At 39.1% G+C, this 18,271-nt stretch overlaps 2 protein-coding genes across 3 annotated transcripts in view; one reads left to right on the forward strand and one right to left on the reverse strand.

Moving 5' to 3' along the window:
- Positions 1-18,271, forward strand: part of LOC308192506 (uncharacterized protein) — a 72,039-nt gene that overhangs the window by 35,097 nt on the left and 18,671 nt on the right. Inside the window, exons 9-14 of the mRNA XM_080586140.1 lie at positions 1,453-1,578; positions 2,673-2,744; positions 4,963-6,357; positions 6,438-6,512; positions 7,265-7,520; positions 7,729-10,568. The gene's annotated coding sequence lies outside the window, so the exon portion shown is untranslated. The remainder of the gene's footprint in view (positions 1-1,452; positions 1,579-2,672; positions 2,745-4,962; positions 6,358-6,437; positions 6,513-7,264; positions 7,521-7,728; positions 10,569-18,271) is intronic.
- The window catches only part of LOC308192509 (uncharacterized protein), a 128,212-nt gene continuing 124,974 nt past the window's right edge, over positions 15,034-18,271 (reverse strand). For both annotated transcript variants that reach the window (XR_013948862.1, XM_080586144.1), the window contains one exon: positions 15,034-15,784. Coding sequence is in view for 1 of the 2 variants with exons in the window: in XM_080586144.1 (XP_080442270.1) it covers positions 15,700-15,784 (85 nt within the window). In the remaining variant the exon portion in view is untranslated. The remainder of the gene's footprint in view (positions 15,785-18,271) is intronic.

Consider the following 18,271-nt stretch of genomic DNA (forward strand, 5'->3'; position numbering starts at 1 on the left):
ATGACCACAAACCCCACAAAATATATATATGCTAATAGTACTGCCTATGTCCTGTGGGTTAGGTAGGCCAAACCAGAGACACTGAGGACCAAAAGCACAGAATCCCTGTGGCAAACAAGTCTGCCTGCCATATGCAGCCATCCCCAGGACTGCCACATTTGTGTGATCTAGGCTGGTTAACATCTAAAAGACAATTTGAAACTGGACAGATGAGTCCAAAACGAAAGAAGGACAGTGGCTTCTCCCTGGGAAGGGGCCTGTTGTTGTTGGAATTATAACAGATTAGTTTATTCCAGCATTTCAGAGCTGGGATTTCTGTTTAATAATATATGTCAGATTTCCTCTATTAGGACGTACTAAAATTCTAGGACTAACTCGGTTGCAGCTATGATACCCTCAGTGTCCTGCAGCGTAGCTGGGAGAACGAGTACACATTTTTTTATTTCTTTACTCTGGTTTGCTTGCTTGCTTGTCATTTCGGTTTGCACATGAGTGTTTACCTTGTGCCAGTCCCACCCAGAAAGAAAGCTAGGGCTGGGTAGTAAATAAGGCACAGAGATAGTGTCAACATAGATAACAGTGAGGGGTATTTTTAATTTTTTATTTATTTAGTTATTTTTTTCTATGACTTTTAAGAAAGAAATTTTAAATGAAACTTTGTGTCACTTGAACTTTTCTAGCTTTTGTCAAACAAAATACAAATGAAATGTGTGCATTTTTATTCAAATCATACTAGGAGAGACTTGTTTTGCTCAGTTTTGAAATTCACAAAGGTGTGACTGAAGAGAATTATTTTCCCTGACGTTAAAATATTAAATCAGCATCAGAACTTGCCTCTGGGCTCACAGGCAATAACATGTGTGTCTCCTGTTCTCTATTTTACATTCGCCTCACATGCATAACATGTTCTTACTTTTTTCAAAGAACGTGCATCTCTAGTACTGTGTAGTTTGGACAAATTTAGCTAATAAATTACATATGTAACTAGTCCGTGCTGGTTAGACAGTTCTTGGTATTTGTCCTTTTACTTTTCCCTGTCCAACATATACATCCCTCAAAGCTTGAAAGCTTTATAAGGGACTAGATGCAACTTAATAACTTCTTAATAATTTAGAAATATTAACTTGGACCTGAATTTTGTTCTTCCCTTTCTCTTTGTCATTTCTGGATGAAGAGAAGTGTTTCTAGCAGTGGCAAAGGTACTGGCATTGCCCTGTTGTGCCTAGAAAACATAAGAAAGAGTAGCCAGAGCAAATGATAAATGAAATTTTTAGTCATGTTCTGTGAACTCCAGCTCTCAACACTCAGCAAGGCTGGAGTTCCCTCATGTTGAATCTCAATTCTATAAAATGTGGTCTTATCAGACTGATATGAAAGTTCTGATTGTATTATCCAGCACTACTTTCTGCTTGTCTTATTTATCATTGTACCTGTGGCCATGTGAATTTTCAGCCCACCCAGCTTGACTAAGCATTTCTGTCTGGAAGCATCTTTGGAGTGGCTTTCTTCTGAGATACCTGGTACTTGCTGTTTTTGCTTGACCATCCTAGAAATTTGGAGAACATCTTGACTTCAAAGGTATGAGAGCTGCTACACTCTAGTAAGCTGTACTTTTAGAGATGAACTATCAGCTGCTTGTGGGAACATTTCAGTTGAGTTCCTTGTGATTCTGTGTTGCTGTTGTTTTACTATTTCTAAACACTCTGCTATGGATCAGCTCCTACAAATTTAGTGGCATCCTCCAGACTAGACCTTTGCTCAGTTCTAAGGATAGTTTTCATGGGTTTCACTGGTAACCAAATCATCGCTTATTATGAGTCTAAGTCACTGAGACATTAAGTGATGCAGAGAACCTAGCTAACTCACAAAAGCTGAGAGTATCCAGTTGTTGTAGTCTGCCCCATAACTGTCCTAAGGAATTGAATATTACAAAGAGATGGGAATCCCCACGTCTGAGTTCCACACCAAAGACATTAGATTCCAAATCATCACAGCTGCTTGTTTTTCCCCAAACACAAACACCCTTCTGACCTCACTAATTTTCTGATATAAACTAAGAATCTTTTTGTGATAATCAGAGTCAAGTATCAGTTCCAGAAAGCCATCACTATGCATTATAGGCACTTAGGCACATTAGAAAACAAAACAAAACAAGCAATCTACCACTTTCCAGGATTAATGCTATGAAACATTTTATGGGTGGTCTGTAAGTGGACAGAATGCTGCACTAATGTGTGACTGCATGGCAATTAAGCTTAATTAGGGAAGGTTTTGAAAAAGACAGATGAAAGTGAATTATGGGAATGAAAGCGACTGTGCTTTTGGGGACTACACTCTGCTACACTATTTCAGTGAAGCCTGGCAAAAATTGGCCCGTCTGTCACATTTTGATGCACATCCAGCAGTTTGTCAAACCAAGCATTTTTCTCTAGAAGCAGGAATCTCTTAGGAGCACATTCTTCACTCAGTCTCTGCCGAATTCATGGGTTTATTCAGGAGATAACTGCACTTCCATACTAAAGGGAGTAGGTGACCCTTAATGACCATCCTGTTTAGTTTTGCATTGCCTCTTTTCTACATGGAGTAACAGAGAGTGACACATGTAGATTTTTATTTTCACGTCTGCACTGGAGCCAATTTTTCACAATTTCATGTTTTTATTTCTTTCTTAGATTTACAACTGAGCCCCCCATACAGAATATCTGATTCCGGTTCCAGTGATTTTCCGCAGTGAGAAGACCCTGGTAAGCAGACTTGGAGCTACATGGCTTGAGAGCATCTGATCAAACAGGCTCTTTCTGGGTTCTTCAGGGTTTCTGTGCTCAGAGACAGACTGTTTTAAAGCTAGGTGCCTCTTCCCTCTCCTAGACAATTTTAAAGGAAACAAAATTTAGCACAGTGAAATCCTCAGTGAAACAGGATTGTTTTTCTCTGCCTTGGACTAGATGTTTGTTACCACAGGCACTGTTATTGTATGCAATGTTATATTGAATTTTATTAAATTATGGAAAATAATTAAGTAGAAAAGCAGGAAACAAAGGCTATGCAGCCAGATCTTTTTTTAGCCTGGATAGTGCCTGGCATTGCTTTCCACCAGGACACTGGGATGCTTTTTTTCCGTAATGAACTTTTTATGTCCAAGATGAAATACAGATCCTGTGGACAATTTATTAAGAAAAACACCAGTTTCATGTGAGCAGTTTTCAGACCAACAGGGAATTTATATGTGGAAATCATACATGGGTATAGGGAAACACCTCATAAAAAGAATGACTACATGGTCAGCAGCTGTTATTTATGCACATTCTTTTTTAATAAAAAAATGTGTGTTTGGACCAGTCTTTTTCTTTTTTCTTTTTTTTTTTTTCCTTCTTTTTTATTGCAGCTCAGCAAGGTAGCCTCAACTGTAGTTGTTTAACCTTCTGACTTTCATTGCTTTGTTTTTGGAAAAAAAAACACACTAAAACCAACACTTTGTGTTTTCAGTTACTAAGCTTGTTCTTATGTGAAAGGTATAGTGAGTGCACCTTTCTTCACTGAAGGAAGCTGAAGTGAGTGTTGATAGAAAACAAAAATAGAGTGTGTTAAAAATGTAAATAGGCAAGAGGATGCTAAATACAAAGAAGATACTTGGATTTGTTGGCAGAATATGAACGGCTGTGCATAGGTAATCCAGATACTCCATATGCCTAAATTCTGTGTATTAGATACTTATTTACCTGCATGTACACAGATGCAAAATTTACATTTATGGACTTGTGTATTCATAAATGACAAGTTTCTACAGGTCATATTATGCGGAAGTCAGTCCAATTAAAAAATACGTTCCTTGTAGAGAGGCTGGAACCAAACCTCTGGATGGGCTCCCCTATTTAGCACAAAGTGCTAGAACTATAGAATCTGTTTCTGAAGAGAGATTCCCTTAGCAGGGGAACCTTACTCAAATCCTTTATTTTCCTCTACATTTTTAACTGGGAAGTGAAGGCTCAGCAGAAGAGTTGTTGGTATGTGAGGTAATGAGAAACTTCAGGGTACTCCCGGATACTTGTTAACATAGTACTTGAAGGGTAGCTGGCACAATCTCCTTGGCAGGATTGTTACAAGCCCTCCATAGACTCCTTCTTTCATGGAGATGATGAGATGTTGGGAAAACCTGGTGTAGTTACGCAGCAGTAGGTGAACAAGCCATTTCCCCACTGAAAGCCTAAAACCAGCATTTATTACTTCCTTTTTAGGTCACTGAAACATCACTCATCTGTCTTTTTGATGATAGCCACTCTCTTTTCATCTTTCTGAACTGCTCTGCCCTACACCTCTTTTACACATCCTATAAATGCTTCATTCCAGAAGGTTTCCCAAGCTCTGCAGTGTTGCTGCAGGCACCTTCTACAGCAGCCCAGCCTCCAGGAGTGCCTGGGACAGGCTTGGGAAGGAATTCTCTGAGATGAATAAATCAGACCAGGCAAAGACTGGCATTCAGCTTTTGCTCAGTTAATGTCATAGAAAATTCACCTGGATCAGTGCTAGTACATTACAGGAACCTATAGTACATTGGAAATTGGCTTTCTGTGATTTGGATACTTTCTAAATTATATATAAATTATGCTGGAATACTGCAATGTTATTTGTTGGAAAACAGGGAAAAGCAATTTTTTACAGCTCGCAGAGACCTGCAACAGCAGTTAGAGCCATTCTCTCTACTCTCTCCTTGCACCAGAGAAACTGAGACATACAAAGTGACCTGCTGAAAAAAAAATACACAAATGGAGCAAACAAGCCCATTATTCCCAGATTTCTAGGAGACATTTCTTGGACTGTATGTGCTACATTTCTGCAAGCGATATTTAATATGAACAGGTGAAGAAACTTAGGCTTGCTTAGGTTTCCTTGGATTCCTCTCTAACCTGCCCTTGTTTCTTTTTTTCCCACCTCCTCCCCTCTTTTGCGGCTTCCTGGCGTAAGTGCCCACAGCAAACCACTGTTCGGGATCCAGGAGAAGCCCTCCACCACAGGCCTAGTGCTAACCTCAGCGACAGCTGCCGAAACACCGTGATCACACGTTCCCAGCACCTTGCTCTGCCAGCAGTGGTAGGAAACTCCAGTTTATGTTAATAAGGTGTGGAGGGTGGCCAAAATATTTTGTGAGTTTTCCGGCTAGAAAGGGTAATGAAGCTTACTGTCTCAGTAAGCTGGCATGGGAGCAAGTTAAACAACTGGAAAACGTGTTTTCAGAGAAAAATACAGTGCACAAACTCCTGAGGTTTAGAACTTCCACTGGGGGCTGAGGTTTTTCATCTTTCCACCTTTTTTTTCCAGCCTGGCTACTCCCTTTCACACAGCAAGAGAGATGCAGGGGGAGCAGGCTGTTTCTGCAAATTAGTTTCACAAACTCTAGCCAGACTGAGAGTTAAACTCAAAAGCATTTTTATTTTATACCAAAATAATGAATTGTTTAATATGTAAAGTAAACCCAGAAACTTATTCCTTTAAATTTTATTTTAAAACTACCTCTTCAGTAGCAAAAGAAACCTCTGCACTACTGTGAGCATGGTCAAATTCTTTGGGCTTGCTTCAAAAAGCTCGTTCTTTTTGTCGTTCCTCTCTGACCTTCTCCCTGCTAGCCCTGGGATGAAAAGCAAGCCAAAGATCTGCTGAGAAATGGGCCGAGCCACTGCTGACCTTTGCAAATCCAATTTCTTCAAAGCGAGAGCTAATCGACGTGTTCCCACGCTGTGTATTGCTGAAACATACGATGCAATTCAAGGAATGAATTCACCATGGTGCAATCTCATTTTGAATCCAGTTTTCTTGTTTTGTGTCAGAGGGTGAAGGAGGCAGAGTGTGGTACAAATTATAAACAGCAGACACTCACAAGTTTCACAAACTGCATAAGTCTGTCTTTGAAATATTTCATACTTTGGAGGGGTTCTTTCCTTTAAAATTTAAAATGCATCAGCCCCCCTTTTATTTTTCTCCCCCTCAAAAGCAGAGAAAAATTTTGTAGTGATTTAAAAGAAAAGTAAACCAATGGCCATATAGTTAGGCTGAGAGTTTGTGCTGAATAATCTCCAAACTGGAAAAATAGCTCTTGGAGGTTATGCTTTGACAAGTGACTAAGGCGCCTCTCTGGGGAGATTTGTGTGCACAGGAGCCACAGGCAAATGGCACGGTGATGCAGGGAGAGCTTTGAAATTTGCATTTAAAATTAATATTCTCTCTCCCACTTTGCATGTCAGATTTGGTATGAGTGCTCTTCCTGTTTCACAGCAGTGAGAGTGGGTCCCCTCTGCACAAGCTGTTTTACCAACTCCGCCAGGTACCACAGGTGTGCCTGCAGCATTCGCACACAAGGAACAGGTATCAGCACTCCTAACCTGACTCTTACAGTTTGGTTTCAACAGGTGTCTGGAGACTGGCATGGTCCCTCTTTTTTCCAGGAGGAGCTGCTGTTCATGCTCTTTGCCAAGCCCTGTGCGACCTGAGTGGCTGGATAGCCTGGTGCACCCACCTGGGTATGGCGATGCGCTGCATCCTGTTTACATGTCACAAGTGGTGCCTGTCTGCATAAATCCACTTTTTGTCTGGGGCAAAAGTGACAGAGGAGGACTCTCGTTCCTCATTTAGCTACTGTAGGGCATATGTCATGAGTAGCATACCTCAAGCCATTGTATCAGCACTTAAGGCAGGAGTTATGTCATTCCCAGCATGTGGTTGCCTCTTCTGGAGGAAAGCCGCCTCTCAGCCTGGGAAGCCATGGCATGGCATGGCAGCCAGCAGCCAAGCTGCTCCACATTTGATGCCTTTCCACAGACCTCGTGGCGTATGGTGTATCCAGCTGTTTTGGTCACATAGTAGCACCCAGAGATATTATGACCTATTTATTTCATTATCGCCGTTGTTGCACAAGTGCAATTCTATTAGAGCTGATGTAACGGAGAATCAGGCCCCCGGGCTAATGGGCTAAACTGTGCCCTGGCTTTGTAAGCTGAAGACTTTCAAATGAAGCCTCAATGCTCTCATTTTCAAGTTGTCCTTAGCAAAGCAAATGAAAATATATCATTGTTCTCAAGATTGCTGAATGAAGCAAGTCCTTCCTTTTTTATTTCCATAACCATGAATAGTAAATTTCATCCATTCATGAGTGGCTTATAAAAGAGTTTGCTAGCTAACCAGATCTGGAGAACTTTCTCAGCAAGTATTGCAGTAAGAGAATTGTTTGTGTTTTTATTACTCTCTCAATATTTTTGTTATTCTCTGTCCCAAGACACGATTAGATTTTCCAGTCTTCTGAACATCAAAGATTTTGGAGAAGAGATTGTATAAACTGGATAGGTAACAGCTGTTACCAGACGGATTTACTGGTGGAAAGGGGAGAGGGCTAATTTGTTTTATGTGCTTCCTCCCACTGCTGGCACCTTTCACTGTGGCACTCTGTTCGAGTCCTGTGACAGGGAATATCTCTGCACAGAGGGAGCCCTTATCCACTTGATTACACCTACCTTTGGGTTTCAATGCTATCTGTAAGTAACTTTTACAAATGCTTTCATCATAGCTCTTGGACCTGCTCTTCCAGTAGTTTATTAAAAAGAAAAGAATGGGAGAGCAGCTCTAACTTTGTTTGTTATTAGCACTGCTAGATTTTAATTTCTGACCTTTTCAAGTCACAAGTTGGTTGAGGTTTTTTTGTTTGTTTTGTTTTGTTGGTGGTGTTTGTTTGCTCCACTTCAGGATATCTCTAGACACACCAATAGCAAGCTACATCACACAACATATTCAAAATACAAAGCACGTAACAGGTGCCTTGTACAGTGAATTAATTCCACAAGAATTGATGCACAGGACTGAAGCAGAGTTTCAGCTTGAGTAAATGTCAGTGTCTCTGCTGCCCCCTCCCATATAATGTGGGAGTGAACATTCATGTGACTCCTCTTTGGTTTCTCAGCTGGAGTAAAATTCCATGTGCTCCTTTTTCAGATTACTCACTGTTTAGGAAAGATCTTTGAGAGGAATGCTGATATATAGTATTGCAAAGTACTAGTTGGTACAAACAGATTGTGTGAGTGTCTAATACAATTATTTTTGCATATCACTGTGCCAACAAGAAAAAGCTGATCCCATTCAGATAAGAGTAAAAAGCCTTAGAACTTTGACCTGATTCAGAGAAAGTTGCACTACTTATTCTCCTCCTTCTTCTTCCTCTTATTAAAATTTGATCTTCTTGTTTTCATATTTACAAATCGGGTTTTTAAATCTCACCTATCCTCACATTCTTCAAACTTCTACAAAGGCAGCACTTGCAATATATATTGCCTGCAAGAAGTGCCCCGTGTCCTATGAATATTGTAAGGTGCCAAGTTTGATTCAAGAATTTAAAATGGTCAGGCATCTTCTGAGTCTAGCATACCTCTTTCTGAAGTAGCCTAGATTAATACTTTTGCTCCTTCCTTACTCTCAGCAACATCAGAATCCATTGCAGGAGAGAAGACCTTGGCTTCATGAAGTCTGTGTGGATCCTCAAACCTTTGCAAAAATTGCTCAGATTCTTTGAGCCTTTTCTGAAAGTTGGCCAGGGGGCACTGGGCACCTCATCTGGAGAATATCATGGAGTAGACAGAATGTGTAAATGGCAGCTGGGCTTCTGTTGGAAGAATGAAACCCCAGAGAAAGACTGAACAGAAGCAGTGCCCCAAAAAACATCTCTAATGTGATTTTTTTTCCTTCATTATGCTCTAGGCCTTAATTAATTTCAAACCTTTTTCCTCCATCTCCTTTCACTGACTACTGCTTAATATGTTTAAAGCAACTGCCCCTAAAAGGAGCGGAAGTCCTTTTGGAAGAGCTAATGAGCTTTTTTTCAAAGCCTAGATATTTTTTTCTGTATGACTATGGGAGAAATAAAAACTGCTCTGCCAGTTTTGAGGTGAAAGTCTCCATCTTTAGGGAAGATTTAGACTGCAATAAAGATCAAACTACAAACGCAAAGGCAAAACCACACAGGAAGTTCATGAGCCAGGTGGGCGGTTTGCTACAAGAGCAGGGATGTAAGCCCTATCCATCGATCCTCTTGTAGTGGCAATTTGCCACTCAGCTGGTCCTGTAAACACAGCAAAGAGTTTTTATCACAAAGACTAAGTCTGAAAAGGTGTCAGTCTGCAGAACTGAAGGAGCTGGCAAGATTTAAAATGCAGAAACAAACCTGCTATGATAATTGTTTTCCCTTTTGTTCATTTTCTCTGATTACAGTCCAGAGCCAAAAATATTTCAGTAGCTTGCAAAGCTGGAAGCTAACTAGGTTCTCAAAGTGGGCTCCAGCTCACTGAGGGTTGGCGAGAAATATACTTTTCTTCTTTAGGATGTTGTTAGAAGTTTTGTATTGCTTGCCAGCTTATTGAAAATTTGCTTTGATTTGAGAGAAGGTGTCTAATTAAGGAAGATCCTTATTTTTTCTTTGAAGAGAACAATTTTGCTGTGCATGATGAATACAAATAAGGAGAATAAGAGATGTGACAGAAAATTAAAGGGATGGTGAAACCTAGATTACAGTCTTATGTGCTACTCACAGCCCTTTCACTCTACCAAGAGAGGACCCATGCAGGTGAATGTCTCCTTAACAGCCTACGTAGGCTGAAAATTTTCTCATGCTAGTAGTGATCCTGGGGAATCCAAGATAACTAACACAATTAATCATTGGCAAAGATCAGTGTAAATCACAGCCTTTTAATGACATGTTGCACATTACTGTCTCTTGCAGCCAAAAGAAGAGGTCTTATTGGTAATCGTATGAAAAAGCAAGAGCTTATGCGACTGATAGTACCAAATGATGGCCAAGCTATGAAGGCAATAGATAATTCAGGTGCAATATCTCACAGATTGACGTATTTTTTAAAGTGAGCTCTGTGAGCTTGGCTCAGATTCAAATAAGTGATGTATGTCAAGTTAAAACTTTATGAACTATTTTTTTCACTTTGGTCCACAAGCTTTTTGCACAGGGGTTACAGGTCTAAGTTACCAGCACTGGTAACTTAATTGATGGACACTGCAATTGTTATTTTTACAACTTTCTTACCATATTTTGGAACTCTGCAGTGACAGTAATTAAAAAGCAAACAAACAAACAAACGCATTCACTTGACTAAATATTTGCTACAAAGGAGCACTTATTTGTGGTGATTTTAAAATATCAGACAAAAACAATGTTCTGAAGTTGTAGAGAAACTGTGAAGTTCAGCGTATTTAGCCATCAGGGGATTAAAGCTCTATGGCTTTGGAACTGCACCATGAACACATAACAATATTTTTTGTTGCATCTTCATAAAATCCATCAGAATGCAGTTTTGCAGATAAGTCTAAAGTACAGGACTAACTAAAGTACTGTAACCCTGAAAGCATGAATTGGTCTAACTAGGGTTGTATTATTTACAGGAAAAAGGACTGAGATTACTGATGGCTCACTGCACAGAAACAGCATTTGCTGTGATGGAAAAGTGTATACCATGGATTAACCCTGTCGGTTTTGTACTAGGCTGTTTCTCATTTTACATGCCCGGCACTTTGATCCATATGATAATGTAGGTACATAGAATCCTGGGAAACTTACTGCCTCAAACTAAAGATAAAATAATTTAACCATAGGTACTTGCACAGGCATTTTTCGAAAGATTTTAATTATGCTTCATTGTTTGTAGCCTTTATTTTTCTGTAAGTATTACATATAGAGGCAATTTAAGAATATAGCCTGCTTGTAAGCCTAGCTGTGTGAGACATTTGAAAGAAAATGAAAAAAAAAATGTTAATTGTTAGAGTTTGTAATGGCAGAACTTTCAATCTCTGAATATCTTTGTGGGTTTTTTTTTTCTTCTGTTAAACAATTTACTCTTTTAATGAATTTCAATCTGTTTTTGCTGCTCCTGTACTGGTAAATACTTATATTCTCTTGCAGTTGAAGAATGAATTATAGCATTACAGTGATTTTGGGCAGACTTTGAGCTCTGCTATATTTCTATAATTTCGCAGGATTTCCAGCAGCATCAGAAGTGTTGTTCCAGATTTACGGTTATATAACACAGACTGCTTTTTTTCAATTTACATTTGCATTCAGAGCTAGTCATCCAGGTCCCTAAAGTGGTGATCCAGTCCAGTTCTTCAGTGCTGTTTTAACTGTTGCACTCACAACTTTTATGAATTTCGTATAGCCTTAGATTATAGGTATAAAGATAAAACAAGCTCTTAGAGATGGAAACTACTGATATTTTTTACTAATTTCTAAATCTATTATGTCACTAATGCTCTTTGGGAAAGTTCTGATTTACAAAATATGATCTCATGATGTGTATTATCTTATTGGCTTCTTGCCATATTGCCAGAATGTAGCATATTCAGACAGAGGCATCCAAAGTGCATGCTTCAGCATTGTATGTACGCAGAGAAAGAGTGCAAAGCTGTTTTTCATTTTCTAGAAACAGATCCTACTTGCAGTATACCTCCTACTGAATGGGCTTTTATTATTGCTTTGTGGTTTGGATTTTGATTGGGTTCTTTGTTGTTTTTTGTTGTTGTTATTAAGTTGTATATCATATGCTCACAGGAAAAGTCCAAGTTTTAGAAGTTTTCATAGAGTGAATTTAATGCTTCTGAAAGGTTTACTGGAAAACATCATTGTCTGCTTACAAATATAGTATCTACAACTCTTTCTGCACTATTCAGAAAAAAAAATCCCTTAAAAAATACTACATATTTTTCCACCTTTGCTCAGAGGTACTACTCTAGAAAAGAAAAGATGGCCTGTTTGGTCCTATGTTGATTTTCTAAAACTACCAAATAATCTGTTTAAGAAAGTTCAGTTTAAGAATAACATCTTGAAGTCCAAGTTCTCAGTAAACTCTGTAAAGAGTATTTAGTTTTCAAATATTCACAGAGTTCATCTGAATTGTCAATTCCCCCTCTCCCAGTAATTTAAAACCTGTATTTTCCATAGAACCATTCAGATATATACACAATGTTATTAGCAGAAGAGGGAAGAAAAAAAAAGTGATTCTGATCAGAAATCACAACTGCCTCAGTAAAAGGCAGGTTCAAATGTGTGCTGAACAGGTATTAAGTTGCTGGTTTTATTACGTTAAGATCACTTAAAAGGATCTAGGTCTTCAAGAAAAGCTATGAAGATCAGCCACTCAGCGACGTCTGCTCTTTAGTGATATCTTATCTTGAACACTAATATGTTTTTCTCCTTCCTATCTTTTCATCTTTTTTCATCTAGCTATATCTATAAAATTATAGATTAGTTATAGATGGATAGGGATAAAATCATTTTTATTAATATTATTATCTTCCAGTCCTTTATATTTTGGCTCTCTCATTCCCTACTTTGGCTTATTTGATTTTTTTTTTATTTTTTTTTATCGCTTTTGGGGGAATACACATACCATAATACTCACTTATGAGATGATTTTTCAAACCAACAATATTTGGACAGCTAGAAATGTAAAAGTTGTTTTTGCTAAACCTCTGTCTGTGTGCACTCTACTTGTTTATTTGCATTTAGACTCCTGTGAGAGTATTATTGTAACATATCAAATAAGATTTTCATTTCCAAGAACTAAACTGTAAAACTGGAGGTGGAATATTCAGTATGACTTCTCAAGGCAAGATAACACTCAATGAAATAACAAGGAGCGTGTAACAGCTTTGTACAAAGTATTATTTTTCTGAGAGCGTTCTGCCCAGATAGAACAGGGAAATTTAGAAATTGTGTAGAAAGGCATGCCTTCCCAAGGTCTGGTCACTGTCTAGGTCAAGAGTTAGACAAGGTTTAGACAAGGTTGACATCCAGACTCTTTGCCATCCGTAGGTGAAGAAGCTGATGCTCCTTTGAACATCTGATATGTAACTGATACAGAGTGCATGTGTTCCTAACCTTGTTAAGTATGTCCTTTTTTAAAAATCTTCGTCTTTTTCAGCCTGTATTGTAATGTTCCAGCAACAGTTTTTATAGGACTTTAAAGCTGTGCCCAACAACTTATTCTGTTCATGTTTCTGTAGCATTTTCCACAATTTCCACTAGGATACTGAAATACTTGTTGAACTGTGGAGTTATTTCAATTTTGTAGGCTTTAGTCAATAATCATCAATTGCCTAGCCAAAGTACAAGAAGAGATATTCACTGGCAGAAGCACAGTGTACTGACAGATGCACAAGTGCATCTGAAGCTGAAAAGATGCTACACAGAAATATTATACTGCTGGGAAGTTTAGTAATGTAAAGTTTGGAGTTCTTTCACATGCTTGTGATATGGATCACTGTATGGGAAAATTTCAATTCTAAGTCCTGTTCAGGTAAATCTGGAGTGATTCTCCTGAGCAGAGACAAATCTACAGTCTCTCTCTCTCTGTTAATTTGACTACAGCGGTGGAGTTGTTACACATGCTATATTGTCGCTTTTGTTGCAATTGGACCACATCAGCAAAGTGGTATCTAGACTTACATGAAGCTTAGCTGGAAGAAAATTAATTTGACAACTTGATTTATGTCTGTTTCTCTCACTTCCATTTAGGAAGCCATTTGAAAAAAAAAATCCAAATCATTGTCAATTCCTCTCAGATAGTGATGGTTAACCTCCTAATTTCTCAGTTAGAATGTAGCTTCAGTTATTTTTTCTATCTGAATAGATACACACCCTTACCTCCTCAACTGGACAAAATGAGTGTTGAATAATCACTTTTATCACCTCTCTGAAACATTGAAGTTGTCTCCCCTCATGACAAAGAATACCAAATCATCCGTCGAGAAAGCAGGCTGTGTGGATAACCTTGCTGAATTCCTAATTGTTTGCTCTGGCAGTTTCCAGTGAAGCAGCTGGTTGTCTTTGGAAAGCTATGCATGTTGTTTTGGGTCTGAACATCATGTGTCTTTAATTTTCAGCACTAGCCACAGGGATAAGTATCGCAAATAACTGCTTGAAGGCCTCTTGCCCTTGGGAACCCAGTATATACTTGGAAGCTTCTCTGAGATTGGGACTGAAGGGAGAATCAAAGTTGACTCATCGCCTTATATCTCCTCAGGGAGAAGAAAGAATAAAAAGGGCAATTGCTGCTTTCTTTAATTGCCTGAAGCAAGTCTTTCTTGTTTTGCAGAAAATAAACCAGTGCCATTTTCTAAAATGATCTACCCTCTATATGAACAAAATATTCCATCCAGTGTCACACAGCTAATTCTGGGGCTTGACAGACTCCCTGGACTTCTGTGTGTCCCAGTGCAGTCCTGGGGAGGGTTCAGAAAACTATAACACTGAGTTAAACACAACCAGAAATGGACATTCCCATCTTCCACTCAACTTCCTTCTTCAACGGAATCTCCTGCCACGTTCTTCAGCTCTGTTTCTGGAGCGCTGTGTACACTCTCTAGGGCACATCTGTGAAATGTGCCTTATTTTCTGTGCTCAAGCTGTTAATATATTCTGATGTATTTTGTGATTAGTGTCAACATAAATGAGGGTCAACCTATGACTTTCAGTGAAGGTGTGTTTGTTACCCTGCCCGTGGGTATACCTTCCCAAATATCCACAACTTTATATACAATGCTGGAGTGAAACAGTCATTAGAGCGTTAGTAACATCATAATACATAGGGGAAGCCTGAGCCCCAGTGTATGCATTAGCTGAAGATTAAGCAGGATGCCAGATGAGCTTTGATTCATTTTAGAAATGTTGCTAGGCAGAGCTCCAAGCTCACACCAAGAGATGCCAAGATATTTCCTCATGTCTCCATCGTCCCTTATCTCAAGTGGTGCAACTGCCAGAAATAATTTTGCTTAATAGAAAAACCTCACACATTTTGCACATTGCTCTTTTCTACATAAATATTATTACTTTATTATTTCAATTTGAAAAGAGAATTCAACTCTAGTATATTAGATCTGTGGAGTATCTTTCTTTAAAACAATGTTTATATTTTTTCTAGGAAACCTATTCCTATTCTTTTATAATCAGCTCAAATCAGCACAGGAATCTTACATAAGAAGGCAGCAACTATCAGCAGAGAAAGTACAGCATTTTCTTTTTATTTCTCAGATTTCAGATTTGCTGTTAGTCCTGAAATATAGTGCTTTGCTAGGGAGTATATTTTTGAATTGTTGAGGGACTTGTTATACCACACAAATACAAAAAAGAATTTTAGCTGGGGAAGAAGTTCTAAAAGGTTAATTAATGCATTAGCTTAGCATGATTCTGATCTTACATTGTCTTGTAAAAACAGTGATGCACAAACCATTGGAATGAGCTGTTGTTTTATAGCTGAAAATAATAGGACTCAGAAAGGTTGTTCCTGGTTTGAAAAATATTTTATTTAAATGTGCATATATATACATATTGTATAAACATATTTGTGCATATATATTTAATCACTGCCTAGCAGACAATATCGTATTGATCCGTAAGTAATCTGTGCCCTTTTTACAACTGCAGGTGTGTATGCCTGCACCTAATTGTACAGTTAGCACTGTAGGTCCACAGCTTTTTGCTTTGTGATGAGTTATTCAGGTGATAAGTGCTTTAGGTTTCATTAGTGTATGATTCCGTTAGTACCTTTCATGTCTTCAACCAGTAATTTATGCAAGGACTAAGACTCCTAAGTGTTACTTTGTAAAGAGCCAGTGAAAGGTTTGACACAATGAAAAGTCCATTTGTTTCCTTCCTTGCTCCTTCTTTTAGCCCTGTTTCACAATGAGGCATAGGAACCATCTTGCATGGCATTTTGCAAACGTAGGAAGGCACTCTGGAGTTGGGCAAGGGCTGAAACAGAAAACAAAACAAGTATGATACTAAGAGAAAAGCATCACACAGCAGAGAAGAACTTAAGAGGATCTATAAAAAGTTTAAATTGGTAAAACATGTACGTGGGTGGGTTAGAAAGAGAATAAAGTACAATTTAGCCACAGAAGCCTCAGCAGGACTCTGAACATTGTTCAGAGTGCACTGCAGTTTGCTTTAAAGAAGTGTTGATACCCACATCCTTAGAAAGGGGACTTTTTGTAGTTTAGCATTAATTTTAACAAACGCATGAAGACTGCCCTTTCTTGGATTTTGCATCATTCTGCTGTAGTTTGGTGAGTGCGTTGCAGGATGTATGAAGGCAAAAATCCCACCTTCTGAAAAGTAGTCGCAGAGCTGAGCTGTGCATCTTAGGCAGAGCTGAAAGCCAGGGGGTGCTTTGCCATTCTTAACTAGCAAGGGCACTGGGGTGCATCTCTTCCCCAAACACAGCTGGCAGCCAGCCCCTGTCTCCCTGCCATGGTGGGGATAGCCCTCTGAGGTTCACGCTGATACCCAGGGGAGTATGGATGGAATAGAGGGGAAAGCTTTGCTCTCTCTCCTTTGAAGTAGGAGGGAGCAGAAAGAAGAGTGCCAATCACAGAAACATACCCTTGCAGCTACTGGAACAGCATTTCTAATTGCCATATAATGTGGACAGCTTAGGTCCGATGCCCCCATGCCGTGAGTGACCCAGACACTGCCCTCTTCCCCCTTCTCCTACCCCTGCTTGCCCTTCTCTGTCCCTGCTGCTTCCTGCGGGTGACCCTGAGTCACAACCACTGCAAGTGACCTCCTTTAGAAAACGCTGAGGTTGATGGAAGAAAGTACAGCTGTGAGCTTCACACATCTCTGCAAAGCGACATGTTTTTGCAGTCACCTCAGCAGATCAGATCTCCTGAGTGAATTCAGTGCAATACAGGGGGGAAACCTGGAGCCATACAGGGGTTTTGGTCCCAACTTTTGAAAAACTCTCCTTCTCGTGGCCCTTCTCATGGTCCCCAGAGTCCAAGGCTGCTAGGAATCAGTCCTGCCTCTGTCCAGGCAGATTTACTACCCAAAACATCTTTGCATGTTCTGAACACTCAGCTGGCTCCATCATAACAGGAGACTCCTTTGCTTGCAGATTAGTGTAATGCTGCAGCTGCAAAAGTCACGTACAGCAGCTATAATGATGAAATTATGAAGAGTAATGAGGAATTGATCTGTTATCTATCTCATAAATACATGTTTTAATGTACAGAAAAAGCACAGTGTTGACTGAAAATATTGCAATCCTCAGGAAAAAAAAAAAAAAGATGTTAGACAGAAGTGTCAAGTCTTTACATATGGTTCACCTAAAAAAAAATCTGACCATTTTTAAGATGGCTACCAGCCAACATTTTGGTAATATTTCCTTTGTGTTTCTGCTCACACAAAGTGATTTATATCCAAGTACTCTCTGGCTGGTTCTCACATTACTATAATGATTTTGATTGTTTGATTATAGCTTTATCTGAACAATTCTGCTTGCCTTATCATATATCTTGAACCTATATAGTGTCATTTACAGGCACCTGCTATGCTGGAGTAGAGTCCATTGTTTCTTCTGTCTTGTCTGGGACTATTTGCGTGTATTGTATGTAAGTTTATGGAGTTGAAGGGGAGAACGAGGACCATATTCTCACCTTGCTAACCAAGAAAATAACAGTTTTCGGCGAAATTTCTCTGACATGTGGTAAGGGAAGTCAGGATATGTAGACTCAGTGGCAGTTTTTGCCATGGAGAGAGTTAATATACTTTCCCAGGAAAGAGGTGAGGCCAGAGCTGTGTCACCAGCCTAGAAGACGTGAGGCAATTGGTCTGCAAGGGAAGCACAGTTGAGCCCAGCTGTGATGAATGAGGTCATCTGCATGGGACTGTGCATAAGGAACATGCTCCAGGACTTCAGGATTTGCTACACCATGTTACAGGGGAGGATCAGTTCAGACATTTGAGCTGAAAAGTCTGTCTACACAACAGGCAACTTGTTTTGCACAGTTTAGACCTACATGCATGTTAATTGTACTTGCTTTTGGTTATTTGGCATGGAGTACAGAGGAAAGGGAAACTGTAGGTTTACCCTAGCATCAAAATTCAAGAACATAATGCAGTTTATATCAGTATCAATATGACAAGTTAGGCTGTCTTATTCAGTGAAACAACATTGTCCTTTGTATAAATAATAAGCTTGAACAGATATTGCAATGTTTTTTCCCCTGTGAGAAGCTGAAAATGTCCATCATCATTATGATAAAACAAAATATTGATTTATAGAGATTGTACGTTGCTTTACTTTCCACCTTGGGGGAACGATACAAGACATTTAAGAGAAAAAAAAGAAGAAACTTCATTGTGCAAAAAAAACCCCTCTATATTATGCAAGGGTGTTAGTTTTAGTTTTGTTTTGTTTTTCCAGAAAGTACCATTACTTGAAGGTATTATTATTTT

Source organism: Anser brachyrhynchus, assembly GCF_964034855.1.
Source record: "Anser brachyrhynchus genome assembly, chromosome: 3".
NCBI classification, from domain to species: Eukaryota; Metazoa; Chordata; class Aves; order Anseriformes; family Anatidae; genus Anser; species Anser brachyrhynchus.